At 34.9% G+C, this 25,074-nt stretch overlaps 1 protein-coding gene and 1 long non-coding RNA gene across 4 annotated transcripts in view; one reads left to right on the top strand and one right to left on the bottom strand.

Annotated features, from left to right (window-relative positions):
* The window catches only part of LOC149737524 (uncharacterized), a 35,104-nt gene extending 13,024 nt beyond the window's left edge, over nucleotides 1-22,080 (top strand). For 2 of the 3 annotated variants that reach the window (XM_089873627.1, XM_089873625.1), the window contains 44 exons: nucleotides 267-389; nucleotides 673-762; nucleotides 1,186-1,323; nucleotides 1,886-2,016; nucleotides 2,361-2,463; nucleotides 2,772-2,867; nucleotides 3,216-3,389; nucleotides 3,682-3,750; nucleotides 3,963-4,070; nucleotides 4,545-4,723; nucleotides 5,176-5,314; nucleotides 5,712-5,866; nucleotides 6,228-6,305; nucleotides 6,549-6,687; nucleotides 7,025-7,144; nucleotides 7,413-7,508; nucleotides 7,893-8,027; nucleotides 8,480-8,614; nucleotides 8,868-8,983; nucleotides 9,291-9,449; nucleotides 9,722-9,793; nucleotides 10,051-10,291; nucleotides 10,526-10,706; nucleotides 11,054-11,247; nucleotides 11,713-11,913; nucleotides 12,300-12,487; nucleotides 12,814-12,903; nucleotides 13,172-13,325; nucleotides 13,650-13,787; nucleotides 14,208-14,332; nucleotides 14,720-14,828; nucleotides 15,235-15,370; nucleotides 15,658-15,845; nucleotides 16,123-16,215; nucleotides 16,475-16,603; nucleotides 16,935-17,060; nucleotides 17,605-17,721; nucleotides 17,957-18,073; nucleotides 18,497-18,643; nucleotides 19,112-19,183; nucleotides 19,634-19,720; nucleotides 20,253-20,427; nucleotides 20,844-20,968; nucleotides 21,444-22,080. In XM_089873627.1, the coding sequence (XP_089729753.1) occupies nucleotides 267-389; nucleotides 673-762; nucleotides 1,186-1,323; nucleotides 1,886-2,016; nucleotides 2,361-2,463; nucleotides 2,772-2,867; nucleotides 3,216-3,389; nucleotides 3,682-3,750; nucleotides 3,963-4,070; nucleotides 4,545-4,723; nucleotides 5,176-5,314; nucleotides 5,712-5,866; nucleotides 6,228-6,305; nucleotides 6,549-6,687; nucleotides 7,025-7,144; nucleotides 7,413-7,508; nucleotides 7,893-8,027; nucleotides 8,480-8,614; nucleotides 8,868-8,983; nucleotides 9,291-9,449; nucleotides 9,722-9,793; nucleotides 10,051-10,291; nucleotides 10,526-10,706; nucleotides 11,054-11,247; nucleotides 11,713-11,913; nucleotides 12,300-12,487; nucleotides 12,814-12,903; nucleotides 13,172-13,325; nucleotides 13,650-13,787; nucleotides 14,208-14,332; nucleotides 14,720-14,828; nucleotides 15,235-15,370; nucleotides 15,658-15,845; nucleotides 16,123-16,215; nucleotides 16,475-16,603; nucleotides 16,935-17,060; nucleotides 17,605-17,721; nucleotides 17,957-18,073; nucleotides 18,497-18,643; nucleotides 19,112-19,183; nucleotides 19,634-19,720; nucleotides 20,253-20,427; nucleotides 20,844-20,968; nucleotides 21,444-21,449 (5,694 nt within the window). In that variant the 3' untranslated portion in view covers nucleotides 21,450-22,080. Of the gene's footprint in view, nucleotides 1-266; nucleotides 390-672; nucleotides 763-1,185; nucleotides 1,324-1,885; nucleotides 2,017-2,360; nucleotides 2,464-2,771; nucleotides 2,868-3,215; nucleotides 3,390-3,681; nucleotides 3,751-3,962; nucleotides 4,071-4,544; nucleotides 4,724-5,175; nucleotides 5,315-5,711; nucleotides 5,867-6,227; nucleotides 6,306-6,548; nucleotides 6,688-7,024; nucleotides 7,145-7,412; nucleotides 7,509-7,892; nucleotides 8,028-8,479; nucleotides 8,615-8,867; nucleotides 8,984-9,290; nucleotides 9,450-9,721; nucleotides 9,794-10,050; nucleotides 10,292-10,525; nucleotides 10,707-11,053; nucleotides 11,248-11,712; nucleotides 11,914-12,299; nucleotides 12,488-12,813; nucleotides 12,904-13,171; nucleotides 13,326-13,649; nucleotides 13,788-14,207; nucleotides 14,333-14,719; nucleotides 14,829-15,234; nucleotides 15,371-15,657; nucleotides 15,846-16,122; nucleotides 16,216-16,474; nucleotides 16,604-16,934; nucleotides 17,061-17,604; nucleotides 17,722-17,956; nucleotides 18,074-18,496; nucleotides 18,644-19,111; nucleotides 19,184-19,633; nucleotides 19,721-20,252; nucleotides 20,428-20,843; nucleotides 20,982-21,443 lie in introns of all 3 variants that reach the window. The other variant, XM_089873626.1, reaches the window with a different exon arrangement.
* Nucleotides 12,930-20,959, bottom strand: LOC149737525 (uncharacterized). The gene is made up of 3 exons (XR_016384530.1): nucleotides 20,818-20,959; nucleotides 18,825-20,437; nucleotides 12,930-18,748 (listed from the first exon to the last, which is right to left on the bottom strand). It is a non-coding gene; the product is annotated as an uncharacterized LOC149737525 (long non-coding RNA).
* Nucleotides 22,081-25,074: the final 2,994 nt, after the last annotated feature.

Below are 25,074 nucleotides of genomic sequence, written 5' to 3'. Positions count from 1 at the left end.
TATCGAACAACAAGTACCAACAGTCACGGGTATACTAACTCATCCAAACATGCTCAAATAACAATGTAGCATTGTTAAGTCAATGACAATATATTGTAGATGAATCAAATCAAATACCACGTACAATTTATTATTTGATATAAATATTATAGGTAAATTATGCAAAAAATCATTAAAAAAAAACATTTCAGTTTTAAACTGCTGCTGTAAGCAGGATATTTTATATTATATCACATCAAGAAAATGACTTTATATTTTTGTTTCAGCCTGACTTATTCAATGTAAAGAAAGGTTGGCTCACCATGCTTACTGATGGTGTATGGAAGAAACACTGGTTTGTATTGGGAGATAAAAGTTTACGTTACTATCAAGATTCCACAGCTGAGGATGTAAGTTAAATATCAACTAAATAAGTCATTGTATGTAACTATGTATAAGATATAATATATATATGAATGTAAACTAAATATACACATTTTGAGATTCAATCATGTTTTGCAGTTTTTTTTGTAAAATATGTGTTTAGTTATATATATATATATATAAATAATGTCTTCCTTCTAAATGTGTTTTTTTTATAAAATAGTCCTTTATAGTTGTTAGTGAGCGTTCAAATACCGTTTAATATCTATAGAAAAGTAGTTTCACATTTCCAATATATAATATTCACAGACAGCAAACGTTGATGGATCTATTGACTTAACCACTTGTTCCAATGTTAGTGTGATTGAAGTACAACGGAATTACGGTTTCAAAATACAGGTAAATTCAAGTAGTTTTTGCATATAACCTATAAAACCTGCATTATATCTGAAATAGTGAAATGATTAAATCAACTTTTATGCTAACTTGTAAAAACCCTGCGAATCTGACCCTGATTTGGTGCTCATAAAGTTGAACGATTCTTGTGTAAAGAAATACAGTCAGGATTTGGTGCTACGAATTACGTAACAAACAAAAATCTATATGAAAAAGAGACTGACGATGCCATTTAGGCAGAATATGTATATCTTTTATTACAATTGGTTTGAACTTGAACTTTGACTGTCTCTGTCCATATTTCATAGCACCAGATCCTTACTGTATTTCTTTACACAAGAATTTCTCAACTCTATAAGCACAAGAATATTCGTAGGATTTATTACACTTTTATGTTAACCCGATTAAATAAATCTGTATCTCCAGCTTGCAAATACCGACCACCATCTTGCTGCTATGACAGCTGGCATTAGAAGAAACTGGATTCGCGCAATAGAAAAGTCATCTGTACCTGATGCTACTAAGGAAGAAGATGACACTCAGTCAGGGAAATCAGAAACAAATGTAAAGTTCCTAGTCCATATTGAAATAGAATTAATGTATATATCCTGTACTAGAAATTGCTGGCGGTTTCGAACATGTTTACTTAAGTACCCAACATTGTTCTTAAGTTGTTTGGAAGAATCCATAATTTAGTCAACAATAGTGTTTCAATTAAATTTTTATTGTGTTGGCGATAAAAGACAAAATGGGTTGATAAAAGAGAATGGAAACAAGGTTCATCTTATCCCAAAACAAGGTTCATCTTATGCATGACATGCAAAATGCACTAAAGTAGTGACTGATTAAAAATAGCTGGCAACATTAGGTCTTATTTTTGCTGGATCTATAACGTGGCCAGCATTTGTCAGTCAATACTTTAGTGCATTTTGCATGTCACTGAAATATTTGCAATGAAACTAGTTTCATTGCAAATATTTCAGTGACATGCAAACTATACATCACATAGCTCCCATTAACATAACATAATACTATTTTTCCTTCAAAAAAATATTGTCATTTCACGCGTCTTTTAATATAATTTTCCCTTTTAATAAATCCTCACCATCTTCATCTTACATACCAGGATACTTCATCTAAGAAGTCTAAAGATTTGGAAGACCTAAGCGTCACCGAGCGCTCCCAGAGGAGGAGAGCCCGCATCCGGGATCGTAGGAGAGAGGGAAGATCAAGAACTTTCGATTTCGGAGAATTCAGGTTTGAATAGGAACAGTTTTGGCAAATTTTGCAACAAATGTTTTTCTCTTTTTGGATGCGGTTAAATTTTACAAACTAAATAAATGATGAAGAAGTTTTAGCATTTGTTATGTAAAGTTCATTTGTTATTTAGCATTTATTAAGTAAAGAGTCAAACATGATAAGTGAAATATATTTATCCAAACAAATTCTGAAAAAAAGGGTTCGCATTTGTTACATATAATTCTAATATAAGTTTTTTATATTCTATTATTGTTTTCTCATTTTAAGGATTCAAGTCTCTGATGTCCCAAAATGGTTTAATATTTTTCTCACTTTAATTTTCTTTGCTTTTTTTTGTACAGACCGTTAGCCACACAAGCTCTTGGTATGGACCCCACTGTTAATGATAATACCCCTGATATTCAAACAACTGAAAAAGAAGACAAACCAACTACAGATGTTAAGGTATTTAATATGACTGAGTTTATATGGCAAGCCATGTGGCCTGGAATTAGAGGCAGGTTTAGCCCATTACCCCAACCCCCTAGTAAGGTAGTGTTTGTGCAACATTTAAAATAATCGGCAAATATTGGTCCAATAGATCATTTTTTGTCTAAAACTTGTGATATTTAAATTGATTTTCGCTTTTAATTCTTACATTTCATGTTTTGCATCTCTTTCTTTTAAACCTACTGGGAATTGAAACCACATTGCAAAATAAACACGCCTTGGTTTATGACTTTGTATTTGTAAACTTTGTTTATTATGTACAGGCGCGCTCACGAACGTTTGACCAAGACACTTTACTTAACGATGTAAAACATAAGAAGGCAAGTGAAAGTGAGACACAGAAAGTTGAAACTAAACAGGTGAATTATATATTGACATACTATTATTGGGAAACACTTCCAGTCTGTCAAAATGTAACTTTCAAAGTTAATTTTACTAAAAATTGATTCTTTCTGTTTTATGTAAATTTTTATGCAAAATTTTTTACATTAATCTGATGGGGGAAGATGAGACACCTTTAGCAAATAATTTTAAATATCTTGATTGCGTTTTAACAATCAAAAACGGTTTATGGGAGTCGTGAAAATACGGTTTTATAATTCTTTGAATGTTTTTTGTTTACTACCAAACGCGACAAGAAAATAGAATAAAAGGGTGTCCCATTTTTCCCAGCCCTACTATAACACAAACAACTCATATTAATACAGCCGGTCATTACTCCGAGAAAGAATGCTCCGAAACTGAACCAGAATGACCTGTGGAGGTCGATAGAGAGCGAGTGGGGAAAGATAGAAGCCGTGGAAGTTGAAATATTAAGCGCTGATGTTCCACCAAGTCCTATCACACAAACAGCAACCATGGTTAAAGCTTTGCAGTCTGAGGTAATCGAGCACAGAGTGATTTTATAGAAATATAGATCATTATCGTTGAACAGTTGTTGGTTTCACATTCGAATTGTTAAACATTAGATTGTACAATACACAGTTGGATTACATACTGAATCATATACAGGTTAAATTGCATACAGGTTGAATTACTTACTAATTATTCAGTTAAACTTTGTATTCCATATTTTCGGGGCTGTGTAATACTCCTTTATTTATTAATATTCTAAATATAATCGTAGTTTTATTTATTTATTTTTTAATCTTTTCCTATTAATATCTTAAAAAGGTTGATTCATTGAAGAAACAAATGGAACGAGTCAATATTGAAAGAACTTCTTCAGTTGAAGATACTTTGGTGGGTGATTCAATATTTAAATTTGTTTATAAATTTTGATTTATAATCAACACATACCATCACAACTCTTTTTTTAAATATTAATTATTATTTTTAATACAAATGTCGAGACTTCTGTCAGCAAAGTTTGTGCCGATCAGCCAGCAAAGCCGAAAGAGCTAAAATACAGGTATAATTTATGATTGAAGTTAATCTAGTTTATTCCTCCCCAGTCCGAGGGTGGTCGTAGTTCAGTGAACACGGATTCAAACATCATCGAAGACTCAAAACTTCGAACAAAAGTTGAACACCAAGCTACAGTTATTGATAAACTTAAACAGGTAAGGTGTATTGAGAATTTGTGATTTGAATGCAATTATAACTATTTCTGTATAAATTTTTTAAGCTACTTTAGGTCAGTGGTTAGACGCTTACATAGCATTTGTTTTTCACTTGCTTCACTTAACATTTTATGACTATTATATGGTTAACAATATTAAATATATCAATAAATTTTAAAACCCTTTTTTTGTTAACTAAGTTAACCTAACAGGGAGTGAAAATTAATACTAATGACATGTAATTGTACTGATGCACAAAAAGTTTGAAAACTATGACAAAACAGCCAAGCAGTATTTCTTCTATTAATTACAATTACAAACTTTCCTTAACTGGTGAAATAACATTACAAAACAGCCAACAGTATTTGTTCTATTTAATTACAATTACAAACTTTCCTTAACTGGTGAAATAACATTACAAAACAGCCAACAGTATTTGTTCTATTAAATACATACTTCCCCTTTTATATTCAGGACCTTTCATCAAGCCATGAGTCTCTACGCAAGCAAAGCGGGGAACTACGGGAGTGCGGGATGCAGCTCGATATTTCACTCAGTGAATCACAACTTGTTGAAACGCAACTTGTCAACGCTCAGAATGAAATTCAGCTGCTTAAAAGTGGAAGAGATGAACAAACTAAGGATCACAAAAGGTAAAACTGAAAACACTGTTTCTTTTCCTAATTTAAAGCACAAAGCCTGGAGTTTTCTACACTACACAAACCAGTTAACATTAAAAACCAAGAGTTAGATTTGTTTTACAGGATTTGTGTCTAACTATCCCTGTTTTCCATCTATTTAAAAAAAACTTTCCGTTGTGTCCTTACTTACTAGTGTTTAATAATAAACAGGTTTAAAGGGTTCATTCAGTTTTGAGTCATTCTCTAATGTAAGACATACATACGATTAATGAAAAGAGGTTGCAAAAGACTGAATGCACCATTAATACTAACAAACAAGCTTTTTTTTATAGATTTTCCAATGACTTTTAACCCCTTTTTGGTCATAGCACATTATACTGGTTTAAAAAGGTTACCCCACTGTGAATGTTTCATTAAATTAAACACACTTGTATGTTGTATATAGTGTTTCAACTTTTTCGCAGGAAAATGGAAACTCTCATGACACAGTTGGAAAGCAGTGATGCACAATTAAAAACCACGGAAACACTGCTACTCGATGCACAGAGAAAGATTCGCGAACTTGAAAGGCAAGCCACCTTACATAAAGACCATAATAAGGAGGTGGGAAAATATTTTACAAATATATTTGAATGTATTTAATATATACAATGTAATTAACATATCATATATTTAATGTTTAGTTTAAACCGTGTTCTTTTCTTTTTTGTTTTTAATATTTTATGTTAAGGAACATTAGTAAGGTTTAATGTTGCTGTATGTACCTGTAGAAAAGAAACCAAACAAAAGTTGTGGATTGTCTAGTTAGCAAGAACAATAATTTATTATATATAATTACAAGTTTTGGTAATAATTCTTAAGTAACCTTGTCAGGGACAGAAATTCCTGAATTATTTAATATTTTGATCGGAAGGTCTAAACGTTTGCTAAAAAAAATCCAGAATAACTTGTTTCCACCTCCCAATGTTTTTCTCATCATCATCATCATGTTCTTCTTCAGGAAGCTTTGCTCCACGATCACATTAAGCTCCTCCAGCACCAAGCTGAGGAGCAGGAGCTGGAGATGCGGGAGATGCAGGAATCTTATGAGGAGAAGTGTCAGAGCGAGAAGAAACTGAAGGATCGGCTCAGTCAAGTGGAGGAATATATGTCAACGTAAGGATTAAGATTGAATTTTGATACGTGTTTTTTTATTTTATGTGGATGAGGGCCTATGTTTAGCTTGCATCGCACCAATGTACAAAAAGATGCCTCAATGTATAAGTAATGGGCCAAATTTGGCCTACAAAAAGATGACGCAAAATTTATGGGTAATGGGAATTTGGCCTAAGTCCTAGGTTCTTATGGAACTCACCAATAGACTAGATTGAATACTGTTTTTCTGTTCTGTATAGGTGATGTCTTACAGCATAGAACACTTTGGGGTCTGAGTTTAGGCCAGAGTTAGCCTATTAAGCCATCTTTTGCTGTTTTTTCTAACTTTGATCATTAAAGTCTTAATAATACTATTAAACAGTTACGAAGACAAGTTAGCCGACATGCAAGAAGCTTTGAAGAACACGGATAAAGATCTTAACATTATATCAACACATAGGTAAGAGCTAAAAAATATAAAACTGCTCATAAAGTTGCCACATTTTTTCTTAGGTCAGATCTATTTCTTTTAGGTTGATAATTCAATGCCTAATTGCAACTGCTCAATTAGAAAATTTCACCCTATTGGGTATTGGTTGTAATGTTTACTGATTAATACTGAATTCCGGGGTGACCTGCCCACCATGCCACCCCAGGTTCGGTGCCTATAGTCTTGTCATTACATTATTGCAATCCCACGCAGGTCTGACGCTCAACATGATGTGAACAAGTTGTCGGCCGATTTGAAAACATCCCAGGCAGCCACAACAAGGCTGGAGGATAAAGTTGCAAAACTTATCGCACAGAATCAGGTGGATGAAGACTGCAATAAAACATTACAGGTAATATTGTATAGACTGCTATTATATCTCTAAGCAGGGATATAACTTTGTAAAAGTGCTTATTTTTTGTAGTTTTAAATGATTTTTCTTTGTTGTTATAAAATAAGCAAGTGTTGTCTTAAAATACGCAATAGTAAATATATGATTGACTTTTTATACTGACATATGTGTCCACAAAAGCAGTTAAAATCAAGTATATCGCAATAGGCTGTGTACTCTCACAGTTAACACTTTATTTTCTGATTTCCATGTTACCCTGTAAAACTGTTCAATTTTGTTTCAAAATTTTTTTTTTTTAATTTTTTTTGTTTTTTTTTAAACGAAAAGATATTTTTAGGAGCAACTTCACAAAGAGAAGGAAACTTGTAAGAAGCTTCGTAAGATTCTTGAAGAACATGATGATGTCGTGTCTGCCAATGAAAAACAACTTCATGAAACAAAACAAGCGTTAGATCAGGTATCTTTAACTTGGTTTATATCTTTATGCATATATTTGGCTTTACATGATGTGTCATCTAAAAAAATGTTTTAAATAATAAAAATTTAATGATAAAATGAAATCTTAGCAGGTGTTGAAGTTATCATATGTTTGTACTTACACCCTGCTGTTTTTATTTTTAAATCCGTTACAAATGTGACTTGATACGAAATTATTCTTTTTTGAATTCATGTTATTAAACTTTTGAAGAAGAAAGATTTGTTTTACCTTCTCTCCTTTCCCACAGTATTCCCTTCAACTCCGAATTGCCGAAGAAGGAAGACTTGCTTCACAGAGGACGGTGCATGATCTCACTGTCGAACTAAGGAAAGCTAAAGATGAGGTATGCATGTCTTTTTACAATTTATAAATAACAAACTAAAATTATTAATGGTCAAATAGCATGCCATACCGTAGTAATTCACCCGCATAGAATAAAATACATTTTTCCACTCTTTTTTAATTTTAAAGTTCCTGTTTTACGTTACAATTTTACTTTTTAACTTTAATGTCTTTGAATTTAACGTGGATCCTCTACGCTTGAGTTTATTGCTTTACTTTTACGATGTAAGACTCTGTATTTTAAATAGGATACTGACGATGCCATTTAAAAGAAATATATAGTTATATTATGCAATTTGTTTCATTGGATTTTTGTCTGTTACGTATTTCATAGCACCAGATCCTTTAAGATTTTGTGATCCAGTTTTCCTTTTTTTTTTTAAAGATACAGAAACAAAAGCAAAGTACGGATCAAGTGACGCGCGACCTTCGTGCACGACTTACCACGGCTGAGAAGGAACTTACTGACATCGAAGAAATTCGACTGAAACATAAAGATGCTCCGGAAAGTAGCTTTAAGGTTGGTTCAACCCTGGTGTTACTGATAATTTTGACCCAGTGGAACATTGTTTATTAAGTATCTTACCTAAAAACACATGCTTCTATTTATATCGAGCATGGAACCCGATTTCTTTTTTTGATGCAAGCGCTTAATCACTAAGTTATGTCGCTTAAAACAAATAAATCCATGCATTGTTAACTATATTAGGAGACCAAAAACACTAAATGTATCCTTGGTACAATGTCTATTCAAAGTATACATGCGCATATGGGTATCCAGCATCAGCCTAGGATAAAATTAGAGTTGGCCTGTTACTCCGATATCCAGCCATTAGTTACCACTGGGCTGGTGTGTTGTCTGATAGAACTTGCACAAGAAGTACAAATATGGATTCTGATATCCTTTTAGTTGTAATGCAAACGCCCGAACACTGAACCTCAACGTCACCTAAAACAAAAAATTCCACCCAGGCAAAGTTAACGGAGTTAGAAGCGGAGATGGGGGGCACAGGTCAAATGATAGCTGCTCGTTTGAGCGCCCTCGAGCGACCAAGACGGGACTCGGATTCATCAAATGCTTCCGATAAAGAAACTTCTTCACAAAAGGTTTGTTTTGTGGACAACATTACTATAATTGTATAAAAAACTATAGTAATGTCAGCTAAGGTGGATACCGTTAGCTCATATTATCTCATATTTACTAAACGAGTTTTTTAGCAGTTAACAACGTTCTTTTAAACTTTTCTGGGTAAAAATATGTAATAACTTTGCAAAGCAAGAAATGAACTTTTTTTATTTGTTGTTTTTTTATTAAAGGAATAGTTTTATTAATTGTGACTTTGATCAATCATTTTTCCAGCTACATCGGTTGGAAGCTGAAATAGATCGAAAGAACAAAGAAATTAAATCAATGAATGAACAATTCAAAGAAATGGAACAACGAGAGAACGAAGCGAACGAAGAATTCACCAAAAAGTTAGAATTTCTTTATTTGATATTTATTATATATATGAATGAATCAATGTAACTTATTTATCCTTGTGTGGTCGGAAAACGTAAGTCGTTATAACATCATTCTCGACTGTTTTTGTGCCGACTATTTTCTCTATGCCTTTTCAGACAACCAATAAGGAAGCAGTTACTGGGTCATTGTTTTTATGGGATTTTTTTTAATGTACAGCTACACACCTTCAGAGACCCTTGTTGAAGCAATTGCTGTTACCTACTTATGTGTGTAGAATAAATAAATTTTCTATTGATTTATTTGTTTCTATGTTTTTAGATTAAATGAGTTACGAGCGAGGCAAGATGAGACGACAAAGGATCACGAACTGTCCATCGCTGAAGTGAGGAGCGGGATGGAAGAAGTTGAAGAAAAACTCCTCCGGACACAAGATTGTCTTCGGGAGCTTCATAAGCGAGCATCCGGACTTGACAGGAGGTAGGGATGAGATCCAAATCTTAAATCACTACTTTTGTTATCTATGTTTGTTGTGCTTCTATTTGGCCAGTGTTTAAGTATATTCCCCTGCATTAAATTTTTTAGTTTGTTTTACCCATTTTGTTATATATCATTGTTATGTTTTTTTTCCATATGCCTGTTCATGGTGCATTGTTAGTAGATGTATACCTAGTAAACAGTTAAAGATTGTTGTATTTGAGAGACTTTCTAACAATCTGCATCGATTAATTAACTTTACATTTTTATCCCAGTGATCCAGAGGTTACTCTGATGTTGGAATCTGTGCTTCGTGAAACATTAAAACTCGCATCTGGTGATATAAGGTAAGTCTGCTTGTTTCCTAATTTTTTATGAAAGTTATTCAAAATATTTAATGAAAAGTATGCAGCAACACAAAAAAATATGTGTATCTTTTTGTATTTGCCATGAGACTATTTATCGAATGCTAAATGTTGCATAAGTCCTGCAAGTTTTTCTATGTTTTCAAGTTTTAAAGAATAGAATGTGCAATTCCTACATATAATTGTCAAACAATGTTCAATTCCAAAATAGACAAAATTAACTTTTTTTCTTCCAAAAGTGCCATGTCACCAAGTTTGAGCGAAAACCGCCGAGTCACTGACGCTGAGTCACGACAACAACACCAGCGAACGATGTCACGTCTTCGACAACTCACAGAGAAACTTAAAAACTCTGACGGTCGCCTCGTCAGTCCGTCTGCCTCCCCCGTTTCCTTCCATCGACCGCATGATCTTCCCATCTCTCCTTCAACATCCGGGATTGTGAGCGAGGATGTGGCCGTCAAACTCTTCGCAAAGCAGGTGAGACTGTTCATTACCTTCAACTACAACATCCCCTTATACATTAGACTTGGTGTAAAGAGATAGTTCTATCTTGGTTTTTTTGTATACCCTCGTGTCATTAACATCAGTTGAATACTGTAGGTCATATCAAATAAACGACGGTGGGAAAGATGGGACAATTTTTCATTCTATTCGCTCGTCCTAACAACTTTTCATTCTATTCGCTGGGTAGTAAACATTAATATACATTAGATCAGCACACAAGCGATGCTATTGGCTGAGATGGCAGCCACGTTACGACGCAGCCAATCATCTCCCTCGCTTGTATCAGTGGGTCGAAGCCAACTCAATCGTAACCACAACAACCGACAAGCTTCCCCATCACCTCAACTTACCTCAGCAGAGTTCTCAGATCTTAGACAACCCAACGCAGGTGAGTTATGCTAATGTATGTATGGATGGTCATCAAATGTTAAGGAATTTTTAAGAGTGCATGTTCGTTTTGTAAATTTTGGAAAGTAATTTTTCGGTATGTAGTAGAGTGGGAAAAGACGCGACACCATTAACACATAATATCCAAATATCCTAATCGTGTTTTTACATTTAACATTGGTCTGTGGGAGTCGTGAGGATATGGTTTTATGATTCCCTGAATGTTGTTTGTTTACTATCAAATAAGACGAGAAAATAGAATGAAAAATGTTTCATCTTCCCCACCCTACCACATATTTTGGACGTTGAGTAACCTTGATCCAGTTTTCATTATTTTTACCCTCACAGGTGGTTTGTTACAACACGTTGATACACTTGCACAAAAACTGACACTAGAGGGCATGCTAATGCGCGAAATATCTCGTCTACGTGAGTCGTGGTCGGCCAACCGTGGTAGGGGGGCAAAAGTGGGGGGAGGGGTTGCGCAATCTGAGTTTTCAAGCGCTATAGTTGCACATGCGCACATTAGTTATGTATTGCAGGTAGGGTGCTGGTCTGTATTTTGTCATTTATATTTTAATAGTGTTTTTTTTTTGTAACTGATTATATTATTGGTCTTGATATGCTGGCCAATTTATTAGTATTTTGTGGTATAATTAATTGTTTCCTGCCAAATACGCAACAGATAATCTCAATCATTTCAATTTAATTTTAAATTAAATAAGCAATTACAAATATTATGTTTTGTTATAATTCACATTTCTACGAGTTTTCGTTAGACCTTTGTCGACCCTCAAGCTGTGCTCCACCATTTAAAATTCCGCTATTAACCATTACTTGGCAGTAATATTGTATATATATAGAGAAACACACATAGGACACAGCTGTTTAGCTAAGTATTAAAGTAGAATAGAACATTTGTTTTTTGTAAAACCATCAAGACTCCTTTGCCTTACCCACATAAAGTTTTGCTACACATGATCTGTTAACATCACTTCCACAACCAGGTTTACAACGAGCGAATATCCCGCCTTTCCCTCGAAGCCAGGCAAGCGCGACATCGAGCAGATTCAGTCATGCGGAAACTACGTGAACTCGTCCATGCGTGTAAAACACAAGACCTTGAAGCAGTATCGAACCTCGCTGTGCAAGTTGATACGGATTCCATCACTCCACCTTATTCTGATGTTCCATTATGGGAGCAACAGGTTGGGATTGTTTTATTTATATTACTGTGGTTGATTTGAAGGCTTGTTTTTAGATCCTTAGAAAATTCCACGTACTAGCTTTAAAACCATAGTTTATACAGTACCGGGCATTGCTTCAATCCAATGGTCATTAATGGGTTGTCAAAGTTTGCATATAAACAGAGAAAAACGGCCCTCACCCACATAAAACAGAAATTGCAACTACTATGACATTTGTTAACTGTATTTTTCGAGATTAAGCTGTAGTAAGTGCCTCTCTAAACTTAAAGTATAAAACTGTTTGCGGTAAATACAAGTTAATATATTTTCCACCATAAGCATAAACATATATACTTGTTTTACTGTATCTTCCAAAAATAAATACTCCCACCAACCCCAACCCATAGGTTGATTACGGGACCCTCCATGGAGCGCAATCCACCCCGTCACCCGTAGCAACAGAGGCGATGTACATGGAGCAAGAGGCGAGTTTCTTCCAACATCTTGCCGATGATATTCAATGTATGTCGGCCGATGTCCAATCTCTGACTAAACTTGGAACGCAACTCATACTTTCTGATGAAAGTTTGCAAAAGTAAGTTTTAAGTCTCAGTTTTAAAGATATTGAATTATATTGGTAATGTATATATTTGATTGTATTTCCACTGCCATGATAGAATATACTTTCTGATGTAAGTTAGCAAAAGTAGGTTGGAAGTTTCGTGTTTTGTTTTAATATCCCAAGAATATTGACACTTGACGTACATTCTAAATTGGTAATATATGTTTGTTGGTAATTTTACACTGGCATAAAGAAAAGGAAAACAAAATAGATCTTGATTTTTATATTTACTTTTAGCATGTAAAAAGTTCAGTTTACTTTTCTGTTTAGAGAAATTCTAAAATTTGAATTTTTTTCAGATTTCTTCATCCGAATGAAATAGGCGAACACGCATCAGCTGTTGCCCGCGAAGCCATCGTACAAGCTGAAGTGATTTATATTTCACACAGGTACGTTTATGTCTACCCTATTTCCCACATACTTTAGGTATTATTCAGTAAACATTACAAACAATTTAGATTTGTTTCGTAGGAATGAGCGTCTAACTATTTGTGCCTCTTGCATTTAAAATAGGTTTGGCGCTATGTTCTGTAACCGATATTTAATTTCATATTTTTACCACAGGGTTGAAAATAAATTTGCGTTTCTTTTTTTTTATTACAGGGGTGAACAAAGCTGAATAAAAACAAGAAATTTCATTTTTTTATTTTCACACAGATTAAGGCGAGATTATGACGAAGAATTACGGAAAGCGAAAACTGCTGTTTCGGAACAAGCCAAACACTATGAGGCGCTGTTGAGTAAAGCTAAAAATGTTGAAGACACTTCAGCTGCTAAGCTTCGTCAAGTTACAGAAGAACATAACGCAAAGGTAGGGGCTTAAATTGTTTCTTAAGTTTAAACAAAACTCGTTCAAAGAGAATTATTTAAATTGCTATTAAATTCAGTTGCAAGTAGGAATATTTTAATTGCCCCAAGCTTCTATTTTATATGTGGTATTTTGTGTAACTTTAAATATATCATATTTCTATGTGATATTTCTATGTTATTTAACCAAACTATGTGATGTTCAAAGTCATATGCTCACAAGTAAATCAATGATATTCCAAATAAGCATCTAGCAACAATATCTGTTTGCGGTGTTACATTGTAATTGTACATGCAAAGCATTAGAAGTTTTATTTTATTATTTCAGGTTCGTAGGCTGATGCAAGAGACTGAAAAAGTTGAAAACGCACGAGCTGAACTTTCAAAGAACACGGAACAAACGCTAACGAGATTTAAAAGGAAACATGAACAGGAACTTGCCTCATGTAACAGCAAGCATGAACAGGTAAGATGATTGTAATGTAAATATAGGCGACAAACCTGGGGTGGCAGGGTGGGCAGACCTACCCTTGAATTTTCTGCACTACATTATTCAGTAAAAATAAGAAACTACTATGTTGGTTTTGTTTAACAGGAAGGAGTGTCTGACTAGCCCTGCCTCCCCTGTATTTTAAAAATAATGTGATTAACAATGCTATATCTTGCTGTTGTTGCTACCAGGAATAATGTCCTATATTGGCAAATAGCTCTTCTAGTAAGAAACGTAAAGTTTATCATATTTTTGTTTTGTCTGCATATTTCGTTGCGGTTTGCCAAACAAAACATAGGTAATATAAAATGAGCTGTTTTAGTATTTACCTATATAATACTGCTAAAGTTTTGCATTCGACTTAGTTGACTTTTTAAAAAGTAACAATACACACAGGAATCTGCTGTGTTAAGAAAAGAGAAATCTTCATTGAAAAACCAGCTTGATACAAAGACAAAGGAATATATGACAGATGTAAATGAATTAAGGCAGAGGTTGCAACAAATACAAGTACAGAACAGGTAAAGTTTTGGAAAATTTTGTTTCTAATACACCTTATTGAATTAGATACGAACGATGCCAATTGTGGGAAATATGTATCTCTTATATTATACAATTTGCTGGGTTGTGTTTGTTACAACTTTAAACACAATCATATGTTGACTAAATGCAAATATATTATGTGTTGATGACTTTGTGTTCGATTGTAATTGATGAGAAAATTTACACTATGGTTAAAAATTAAAATTTCTATTAAGTATTTATTTCATTGCAAAATTGGCCAAATCTTGCCTGAATTCCATGTTCCCAACGAGGACCTTACCCACATAGAATATAGGTGTTTAATTCTGTTTGTATTGTGTCTGAATCCAAATCTTCTGTGCTGATAACCTTGCGCCCAAACGCAGGGTTGAAGGTGATAAACTACGTGAAGATTATGAGAAAAAGTTTGAGAAAGTAAAAGACGAATGTGTAAGGGATGTGGAAGAATTAAAGAAAGAACATCACAAGAAATTGGTATGTGTGATGTGTATACGATGTGTTTAATGCTGTTTATTGATAAAACTATTTAGTTTGTGACTTAGCTTAGTCTATCTATGTGTAAAGTTAAACTAGATAATGGAATTGTGGTTCTTTATATTGGATTTGTTAGAGAACCATTTAATGCAATATCTATATCTATAATATATTTGGATTTGAATTTTTAATATTTTTTTTATGTATTGCTGACAATTAAGACAACCCACAAATGACCACTGGGTTGAAGCAATTAACAGAAGGTTTCTTGCTCAAAGACACAAATGCCTACAATGGTAGCAGCATTGAGCCTTGAACTCATTAACTCTGGGCCTGTGTGCTAACAACTGTACCATGTTGCTAGTGTTTATCAAAATAATCAAAATTTGAAAAACTTTTTTCATAGAACGAGGTGAATGAGCGCCACCTAGCTGATAAACAAAAGCTTAATGAAGAGCTCCACCATGTGGGGAAGATAAAGAAGAAAGAAATTGAAATGATCGAGCGAAGACATGAGAAGGAAATACAGAGGATTGAAGACGGTAGGTCTAAGATTTTAAAATTTGATTCGTTTAGAATATTATTTTCAGATTTTTAAAATATTTTGTACCAATTTTTGCCTTTTGGGGTAAGATTTTAATGTTTACTGTTTGCGCAGAAGATATTATTTTCACAATTTTATTAAACGGTTTTTGTTTAAAATATTTCGTGCCAGTTTTTGGTCCATTTTATTAATGTTTAATTGATTAATACAGCAGTATAGATTACAAATGACCTGCATAAAATGTAGTCATCAATCGTATGAAGTTTGATCACGATAATATGACAGAACATCATGATGAGCTGCGACAAGTGAACCGTGACTCAAAGACAAGAGCTGAATCGTTGAAGCGCGACTTTGATGGTGTCATACAACAACAGAAGGCTGAACACAAGATGGAGATAGAGAGAGTGTGTGAAACTTCCGAGTTATCAGCTAAGGAGAAAATCAAAGAAAAATTGAAATTGATGAAAGAGGTTGTTTACCTTTTTATTTTCAAAATTCACACTTTGGTTAAAAATTAATGTTTTTAATAAGTGTTTAATTTATGGAGTAATAGGCCAAATCTGGCCTACAATCCCAGGTCCTCAACAAGGACCTTGCCCACATACAACAGAAGTGTTTACCTTATTTATATTGGTTTGTATTTGTTTCTGTCTATGGTGAAGACAAAACAGATAAAACAAAAAATTCACCTTCATTTGTTTCTGTTAAAGGGCAGCTTTATTTAATAAAATATTAATTGTTATACAGGAGCAAGAGAAAGTTCTGGAAACTCGAGAAAAACTTCATTCTGAGCAACTTGAACGAGAAAAAGAGGCGTGGACCAAAGAATTGAGGCAGCAGGTGGTTCACTTATTCATGTTTTGGTGATTTGATAAGCTGTTATGACTTCAGCTGTTATAAAATTATGTTGGTTATAATATATATATATATATATACTGGTGTTTATACCATTTGGTAACTAAGAAGTATGTATGGATGTAACTTATTTTTCCTTGCTTAGTGCGTCAGTCGTTAACACAATTGTTTTCTGTATGTGTGTACCATGGGCAAGACCTTTAGTGGTCATAGAGCAGATTATTTATTACTTGTTTTGTTAAAGTGGGAAGAGGAGAAATCGAAAAGTGAAGAAACGCTTCCCCCACCCTCCCATGCGAGGTCGAGCTCCTTGACATCGGAGAGCGAAAGCAAGGAAGCATTGCTCGCTCGTATTATGTCGTTGGAAGGACAGGTGAATATATGAGTGATGGTTTCGGTGTGGTAGGATTGTTTTCGTGTATGGTAGGTTGGGGTAACATGGGACATATTTTCATTTTCTTTTTGTTCCATTTTGTAGTAAAAATATCACAAAGAATAATTATTGAAATATATAACTGTATACTCAACATTCTAGAAGAGCTTAGTTAATTGTTAAAACATCATTAGCAATTAAAAAATGTATTTCTTGCTAACTTATTCTTATTACCCACATTACTATTATAGTACCACTATATATCTGTTATAACTTTGAAAGCATCTTGTAGCTACGTAAGTAGCATGTAAAACACGTTTGTACTTTATAGATCGACGTGATGCGAGAGAAACCAGGTGATGAACAAGGGAGCCATGAATATCAGAAACAACTGGAAGAAATAAAAGAACTTTGCGACCAAAGTTTCCACTGTATTGAAGAAACTCATTCAAAACAGGTTAAATGCAAAGTAGTTTCTGTGACCATGGGCACCTAACATGGGTATGCAGGGTATGCATGTATGCCTTCAAATATGTTATGTTACCTAATGTGAATAATGTGGGTACATATAGTAGCAGGTAAATTGGTGATATTACACCAATTAAAGGTGATAAGCTAACAGCATGGAAATAGTGCCTAAAAATACCCTGGTTTCCACAAGATAGGCCTGTGGCTTAGTTGCTGCCTCTAACCTAGAGGTTAGGGGTTTGTGGGTCACAGCTTATGGCCATTGTGGGTGTATGTGTCTTTGGGTGAAATTGTTAAGACCAATTGCTCCAACCCAGTGGTTTCTTATGGGTTGTCTAAACTGTCACGCACACACAATAAAAAATGCAACAAAAAATATTGAGCACATGAAGTTACATCATGGTAACTAGTAACAGGCACAAAGTGTATGAAACCGAACACCCATGTTATATGACTGTCATTTTCTGGTAACGCAGGTATAAATAAGTTACTTTTATGCACAAGATGAAACACAAAAAAAATTGTTTTTGCAGATTGAGGAGCTGATTAGTGCACATGAGAGGGAGCTAGAGAGACTACGAGAGGAATTTTCCGAGGAACGAGCGATTGATAAAGAAGATACGAAGCGAGCTATTGATGTTATGTTAAAGGTGAATGTTATGCTTTATATGGGGTTGTAGTCATGTAGAATTTAAACTTTTGTTAAAGCTTGTTTTTTATGAATTTTAGTTTTCTGCATTTTTTATTTTATTAAAAAGTTTTGATTATATAATACTAATTCACAAACAGAAGAATTTGTTTTAAATTTTTAACATGTAGTGTATTTCCTACTTGGTGTATTTTGAATGGTAATTTATAAACACTTCAATATATATGTATCTGCAGCATCATGAAGAGGAAATATCGACCATGAGATCGCAGTTAAACGAGAAACAACCGAAAGTTGGTTCAACGAATGGAAAACTTAGTCGGGAAGTTGAAAAGTTGAAAACCGAGCTCGAGGTGAGAGTTATGTGATTGTAGTGACTTGTATAAGTTGTTGTATGAATGTATGCATTATTGTACTACCAAATGCATTTTTCTACTTTTCTTAGAAATCTGCGATTAAATTAAGTTTTACCGAAACATATGACATACAATCATAATGTAGAAAAATGCTGGCTTTGTTAATATATCTATATATGTTAATATTATAATCTAACTCCTGATAAACCTCTTGCAACTTGATACTATATATCAGTCAACAGTTGTATACATCACTTGCTAACTGACAGTTGCTTAATTGACACTCTTGTGTCAAAGCTAGTATGGTACATTTTATTATTATTGGTTAAAATATAAAATGAAACCTTCTACGCTGTTAAGTTGTACTAGATAGGATATTATTCAATAATTATAAAATATCAACTAGTTAATTTTTCCTAGACATTATCTGAACATTATTCACGTAAATGTGTTGAACTTGCCAATTCACACGAGCATAACCAGAAGCTGGATGACGTAGTGCGTGCACTGGAGCGTGAAAACAAACGCACCCAAGCGAGGAATAACGAACTCGCCGGTAGTTTGCAGGTGAGCGTCGTGTGACGTCATGTTTTGGTGACGTCAATGCTTGATACTTCACGTGTTTGTTAAAATACCCTTGTACAATTCATTCGGCCTGGCAAGTATCTCGCTCTGTAAAACAAAGACGGTAGATTCAAGGCCCGCCGCTACTGTTGTAGACGTATGCGTCTTTGGGCAAAACACTTACACGACAGTTGCTCCAATCCACTGGTTCTTTATGGGTTTTGAAATTATAAGCAATACAAAAAAATGTTAGCCATACTAAAATTATGAAAAAAACAGTCATTTACAAAGTTACATACCTCGTAAGCTTCTATGAGGTATATGAAACAGAACACACCGTGTTATAACGACTGTCGTTGGCCCACCATGGGAGGTAAAGTAAATTACATTTATTCACTACCTTATCTCGCTAACTAAGGTGTATTTAAAACCCTATATATAGAAATTACATTGTTTAATATGACGTTGCAGGCTGAGTTGCGTTCAATCCAACCACCAGGTGTCGGTAAAGAGCAACAAGCTGGCGGCCTTTATCAGTTGGAGGTATAATATATTGATGTAATACATTGTTTACAAGTGTACAATGAATTGGTATATTGAAAAAAAAACGTTAAAAATATATTCAGCCAGAAGTGAAGTTTTCTTGTTAATATTTCAGAAACGTTAAACTAATTAAACAATAAAAAAATCATTCACAAAGTTACACACGTGGTAGCGGGCAGTAGGTGTATGAAACAGAACGTCTGTGTTATTATGACTGCTATTGTCCCGTCGCGTGGGGTTAAATAAGTTTAGGCTGCGATTTTATTTGTTTTTGTTTCGACATTTAATCTACAAGATAAATATAAAAGAATGTTGAATTTAGTTTTACCGATTGAAGTTTGTTATTTTAGTAATTCCCTTCAGAAATAACTTTTAAATAACTTTCAATTTGCTGTCCTGCTGTAAGCTACCAGTCTTCTTAACTAATCCTCAAATCCTTTGTATTCACAGGTGATGTTACGAGTCAAGACTTCAGAGATCGATTATTTAAAGCAAGAGGTTGATTCTATCAACCAACAACTTGAAGATTGCTTTCAAGTAAGCGGAGTTTTGCTAAAGCAGGGTGGGGGAAGATGGGACACCTTTTTATTATATTTTCCCGTTCCATTTGGTAGTAAACAAAGAATAATCAGGCAGTTATAAAATCGTATCCTCACGACTCCCACATACCGTTGGTAATTGTTTAAATCACGATCAGGATATTAAAACATTATGTGCTAAAGGTGTCCCATCTTCCCCCACAGTACTATATGTTGGGTATTAGTATATGTAACTGTAACTAAGATTGGGTTTATTTTGACTGAAATTTAACGTTTTAAATATGCAATGCGTTTTAGAAAACGTTTATTTTAAATAAAACTTGACGTTCGTGCGAAGCTTTGGCTCAGTGGTTATGCTCGTTCCGTAAATTAAATATACTGGTTATATAATGCGGCGTGGTCAGCCTATTTCAATTTTCCGTGCAAGCGTAAATTGTATTTGGCATACAAAATGCATTATTGATCGCATTGGGAAGAAGCAATTGAAGCAGCATTCAATGCGTGGTAACCTCGATACATTGCCTACATAGGAAAAGAGACAAGTGCAGAAGAAACACCAAACACTATTCGACGAGTTGACTCTTTCCCGGTCAAAGGAGGCGATTTCACGAAGGGAGGTTGTTCGGCTGAAGGAACAGCTTCGTTCTACCGATGAAGAAGGGGGAGGGAGTGGCGGTGAAGGAAGAGCCACTTCGAGCGGTTATGGTTCGTTATTCTAACATTAACATTGGTTTCTATATATTATCCTGCTGTTGTTACTTGGTATAATGGAAAACCTAAATCTATTAAAGCAAATTTAAGTCTGCTATCCTGCAAGACGTTAATCAAATTTACGTTTTTCACAAAGAAAGCAATTTCAAGCATTAATATGAGAATTCTTTTCAAGTGATTCGTATGTTACCTGTTTTATTTACACAATAACCTTTATATTTATATGACATACTTCATATTTAATTAAATTTAAACTATTTCAACTTCCGACATCACTAAAGATGGTTTTAGTTCAACAATTGTGACGTAGGAATAAAAAGGAAGAAAAATGTAATATATAAATATATAAATATATATAGGCAGATATGCCGTATTTAAACGCACCTGATTAACAATTTCAATTATTCCAGATTTCCAGAAATCCCGCAGTCAACCTGACTTCCCCCCACCTTCTAACAAAGCGGGGTCCTCGTCTGTTACGTCACCAGTGACGTCAGTGAAACGCCGAAGCTCAGATCGTGGCAACCGATCAAAGGTGTGACCATTCGGTAATTTAAAATATCTGAACTGCCACAAACAAAACCATTTACCAAGCTAGCAAACCTTAATACTGTTAGAAAGGATTGAATAAATCGAACTTATTTATCCTTGCGTGGCGGGGCAAGGACAGTCGTTATAACACGGGTGTTTTGTTCCATGCACCTCTTGTCCGCTTATACAGGTTACGTATGTAACTTTGTAGGTTATATAACTTGAATGTATTGGCATTATCTATTTGTATTCGTATGTGAGCTTAATCGGTCGTGATATAATAAGAATCTGGTCCCTTCAAGGTACATAATTATTGTCTGTTACGTATTCGTAGCACCAGATCGTTCCTGTATCTCTTTACACAAGAATCGTTCAAGCGCCAAATCAGAGTTAGATTCGCCGAATTTAAGTTACCGTAATTGCGCAATATATCACCATTGTTTTGATCACTAAACAACTCCGTCAATTTTTATCTTCAGATTTGACTGGTATGACGTCACAGCTGTGATGCGCACTGCCGACCTTGTGTCTGCATGGAGACCACCTCACCACACACAGATACGAAGCTAGCTTCTTCTATGACAAACCGCTGCCTCATGTGCCATGCTTGCTATCTCGGGGAAAGCCCCGAAGTAACGACTCCTTCGTTCCAGTGAAGCTTTTGTAAAAAAGTTCCGAAATAAGAAACGACCGAAAAAACGAAACAAAAAAGGAATCTTGAAAAAATATATATTTTGTCTCTTCTTTCGTCACTTTGTTTTGTCGCCTGGTGTTATATTCTTGAATCTCTTCGATTCCGTTGGAGCGGAGTCGGTTCTTTTCATCCTCGTACAGTCTTAACATTGTGCTAATAATAAGTTTATTAACCTACTTTCTACATGTTTACCATATGAGGGGAAATCTACTCTGATCAGGTGCTGCGGTATCTTCAGGTGCCTCGTTCGTTTTAACCAGTATTATGCTCCTGGAAGGTCGTCCAAGTATCTTTTACGACTTCGATGTTGTTGTGTTCATTTTCGACTTCATCAACTTTTATTTGTTGTTTTGTTTTCACACCAAGGTTATCGTCTGCCATAATCATATATTACTAACAAGAAATACATAGAAAAGTGTAAACGTTGACTACTTTGAACTGGCCCGGGCAAACTTGTACTGAACTAAATCGATAAACGAGAACGAAAATATTGACCATCTTACCCCAACCTACTATATACAGTAATGTGGGGTAATATGGGACACCTTTAGCACATAATATTCAAATAACCTGATCGTATTTTAAACAACTAATAATGGTCCATGGACGTTGTGAGGATACTGATTTATAATTCTTTAAATCTTTTTTGTTTACTACCAAATGAGACGAGAAATCAGAATGAAAGGGTGTCTAATTTCCCCCAACCTAAGTTGCAAACATAAACCAGTGTTCTAATTAACACAAGCATATAAAACCTGGCGACAGCTGCAAACACTAATAAAATTTAGTCGCTGCTTTTGAAAGGTCGACCTGGCCTTTTAGGTGAGGTTGGCATTCGCTGGCATTTTCACGCATTAGCTTGAATTATATCGACATTACATGCAATATTGGTGGAAGAGGTACGACGTGCGCGACTTTGTATCGGCGTTTCTATCCATTTACCTTTATGGTACAAGATTCGCTTCAAAGGGAATGATCGATCATCGAAGTCCGGTTTCTCACGGACATTGTCTCGCTGAACCAAGTGGCGCTAAAAACAACTAATTTAGTTTGCTTTCACAAAGTTATTTTCTGTATTTATTATACAGTGGGATATGGTACGTAAGATGGTCCATGGTTTTAATCTCTTTTATCTTTCCATTTGGTAGCACACAAAAATGATTTACAAATTTATATAACCGCATCCCCACGCCTCTAAGAGAGCGTTTTTAATCGTTTTAAACACGATTATGAAATATGGGAGTTATTTGCTAACGGTTACCATCTTACCCCACAGTACTATATAGTCATAAAAACAGTATAAACGTGAAAATTTATACGTCTAATTTGCTTGTATGAACCATAGTGACGTACATTAGCTATAGTGACGTACATAGCCTGGCCATCCAATCGATCAATGTATTATTCCAGCATATAAACTACATATGCATATACTGTATATTGGTTTAAACCATGTTTATTAGCCTACATGTATAGTTATAAACCCTACTAAAAATAAAGGGTAATAGGGTTGAGATAGCTATTAACTAAATCCCAGGACAGTTTCGGGTTTGTACAATAGGGTAAAAAAAATTTTCCATTAGACGAAAAAATGTCTTTATTTTCTGGCGACATTATTCGCGTAATTTGTAAGTCACATTAAACATGTTGGTCCCATGAGACGTGAGCACCGAGTCTGTGACGAAACAATGAGTGAACCACGTGATCTTGATTGATAACCGGTAACTCGCAATCGCCAGCATGTTCAATCGATTGCCTACCGACCAAAGACAAGTGAATTCAACCCATCTTAATACAACGACCACAAAACTTACGATAATGCTTCTTTAACTTAATTATTTGCCCGGGGTCGCATTCCTTGGCTTTTAAAGTTCCACAAGGCTCCGTTATCCAAAAATTAACATCTATCAATCTTCTTTAAACCCGACCCCCTTTGTACAAAGGTCTGAACGTTTATACGCACGTTTCTTATTCCGTTTTACGTGGTTAAGGGTAAGACCCAGAGTTGGCTCATTCAACCCCTTTCCTTCCTAATAAAGGTCGGATCTGGATTCAATTAAGCATAATTGACTCGTTGTTTGTCCGTCTAATAGATGTAACGTCCACGCCTATATGTTGTATAGCGGTTACATTATGTAAATGTTAATAGCAATAAGTGTGTTAAAGACTCTCGTTTTTTCGCTCCATCCGCTGTTTTCGTTCTTCCCTATTTCTTAAACTATCAACCGTAATCGAAGAGACAAACAACACTTATCATTATTATAATCAATCGAAATCAGCATAGTATGTTTCTTACGTTATGAGAATAACTTCCGACCACCAGTGATGGAGCACATATACGTAAATGATTTGTTGCGGTTTGTCAAGCGGTGTCTACTGATGTACGGATTACCAGCGTTGCAAGATAACGTTGAGCTGGCTGTGCTTGTGAAAAAGGGATAATCCTCTAACCTAATGGTTCCTTACGGGTTGTGTGGATCGTCAGCCATACGTTAAACAAAATATTAATAATTATCCCCACAAAAATATCATATGTGTTAACTTATATTACAAGTGGGCACGAGGTGTATGAAACAGAACAAGTATGTTATATAACTACCGTTTCCCGCCATGCGAGAATAAAAGTCAGAATAATTCAATTCGATATGAAATAGGAATAAGATGCAACGAGGCGAATAGTCGTAATATTATTTTATCTTAACATCGAACGAACTCTCTATAGACGTTATTTCATATTTCGACATCAATACATTTTAAGATTAGATTGCCCAATTCTAAAATCAATAAATTTAAATCACGCTTTTGCCGTGGTATATACCGTCTCAAGTGACAACTGGTAATTGCATTTTTGACAAAGTATTCGCGACATACACAACGCCAAAAGTATTCCAGCTTTCCAGTTTTGCCTAATTTTTCTTTACGAAAGTAACTGAAAAAATCAATTCGAATCACTGGCTCGTGTAATTGGCGCGACGGTTCATTATGAATATTCATAAGCTCCGCTCTGATGCTGCGCGACGTGGCAACAACGCCATTGCTATTCTCTTTGACATTCAAAGTCAGAGTGAAATCGGCACGACACAAACCGCGGGTTAATGAATGAACTTCCTTACCCGAGTGAACGTTAAGAATTATCGGAATAGAAATCGTTGACTTGATCGAACAACTACGACCAATAGGGTGACGACTTTGAAATTGGCTTTCGAGCGCGTGCAGTGACTTAGTTCGATTTCCACACCGCAAATCGTTAACTGCATTTTCTAAATTCTTAGATAAAATTAGTCACCAGCTACACACGTCTGGTGCAGCGTTTGGCGACATTTCTTTCTTATCGCTCGGTTTTAAGCTGAGCAGTATATTCAAGGAATCGAATTTACTGGAATGATATTGAAACGAGCAGCCAATATCGGATTGCT

The sequence above is a fragment of the Ciona robusta genome, chromosome 3, assembly GCF_009617815.1.
Source record: "Ciona robusta chromosome 3, ASM961781v2".
NCBI lineage: Eukaryota > Metazoa > Chordata > Ascidiacea > Phlebobranchia > Cionidae > Ciona > Ciona robusta.
This window is presented reverse-complemented; position numbering and strand designations above follow the sequence as displayed.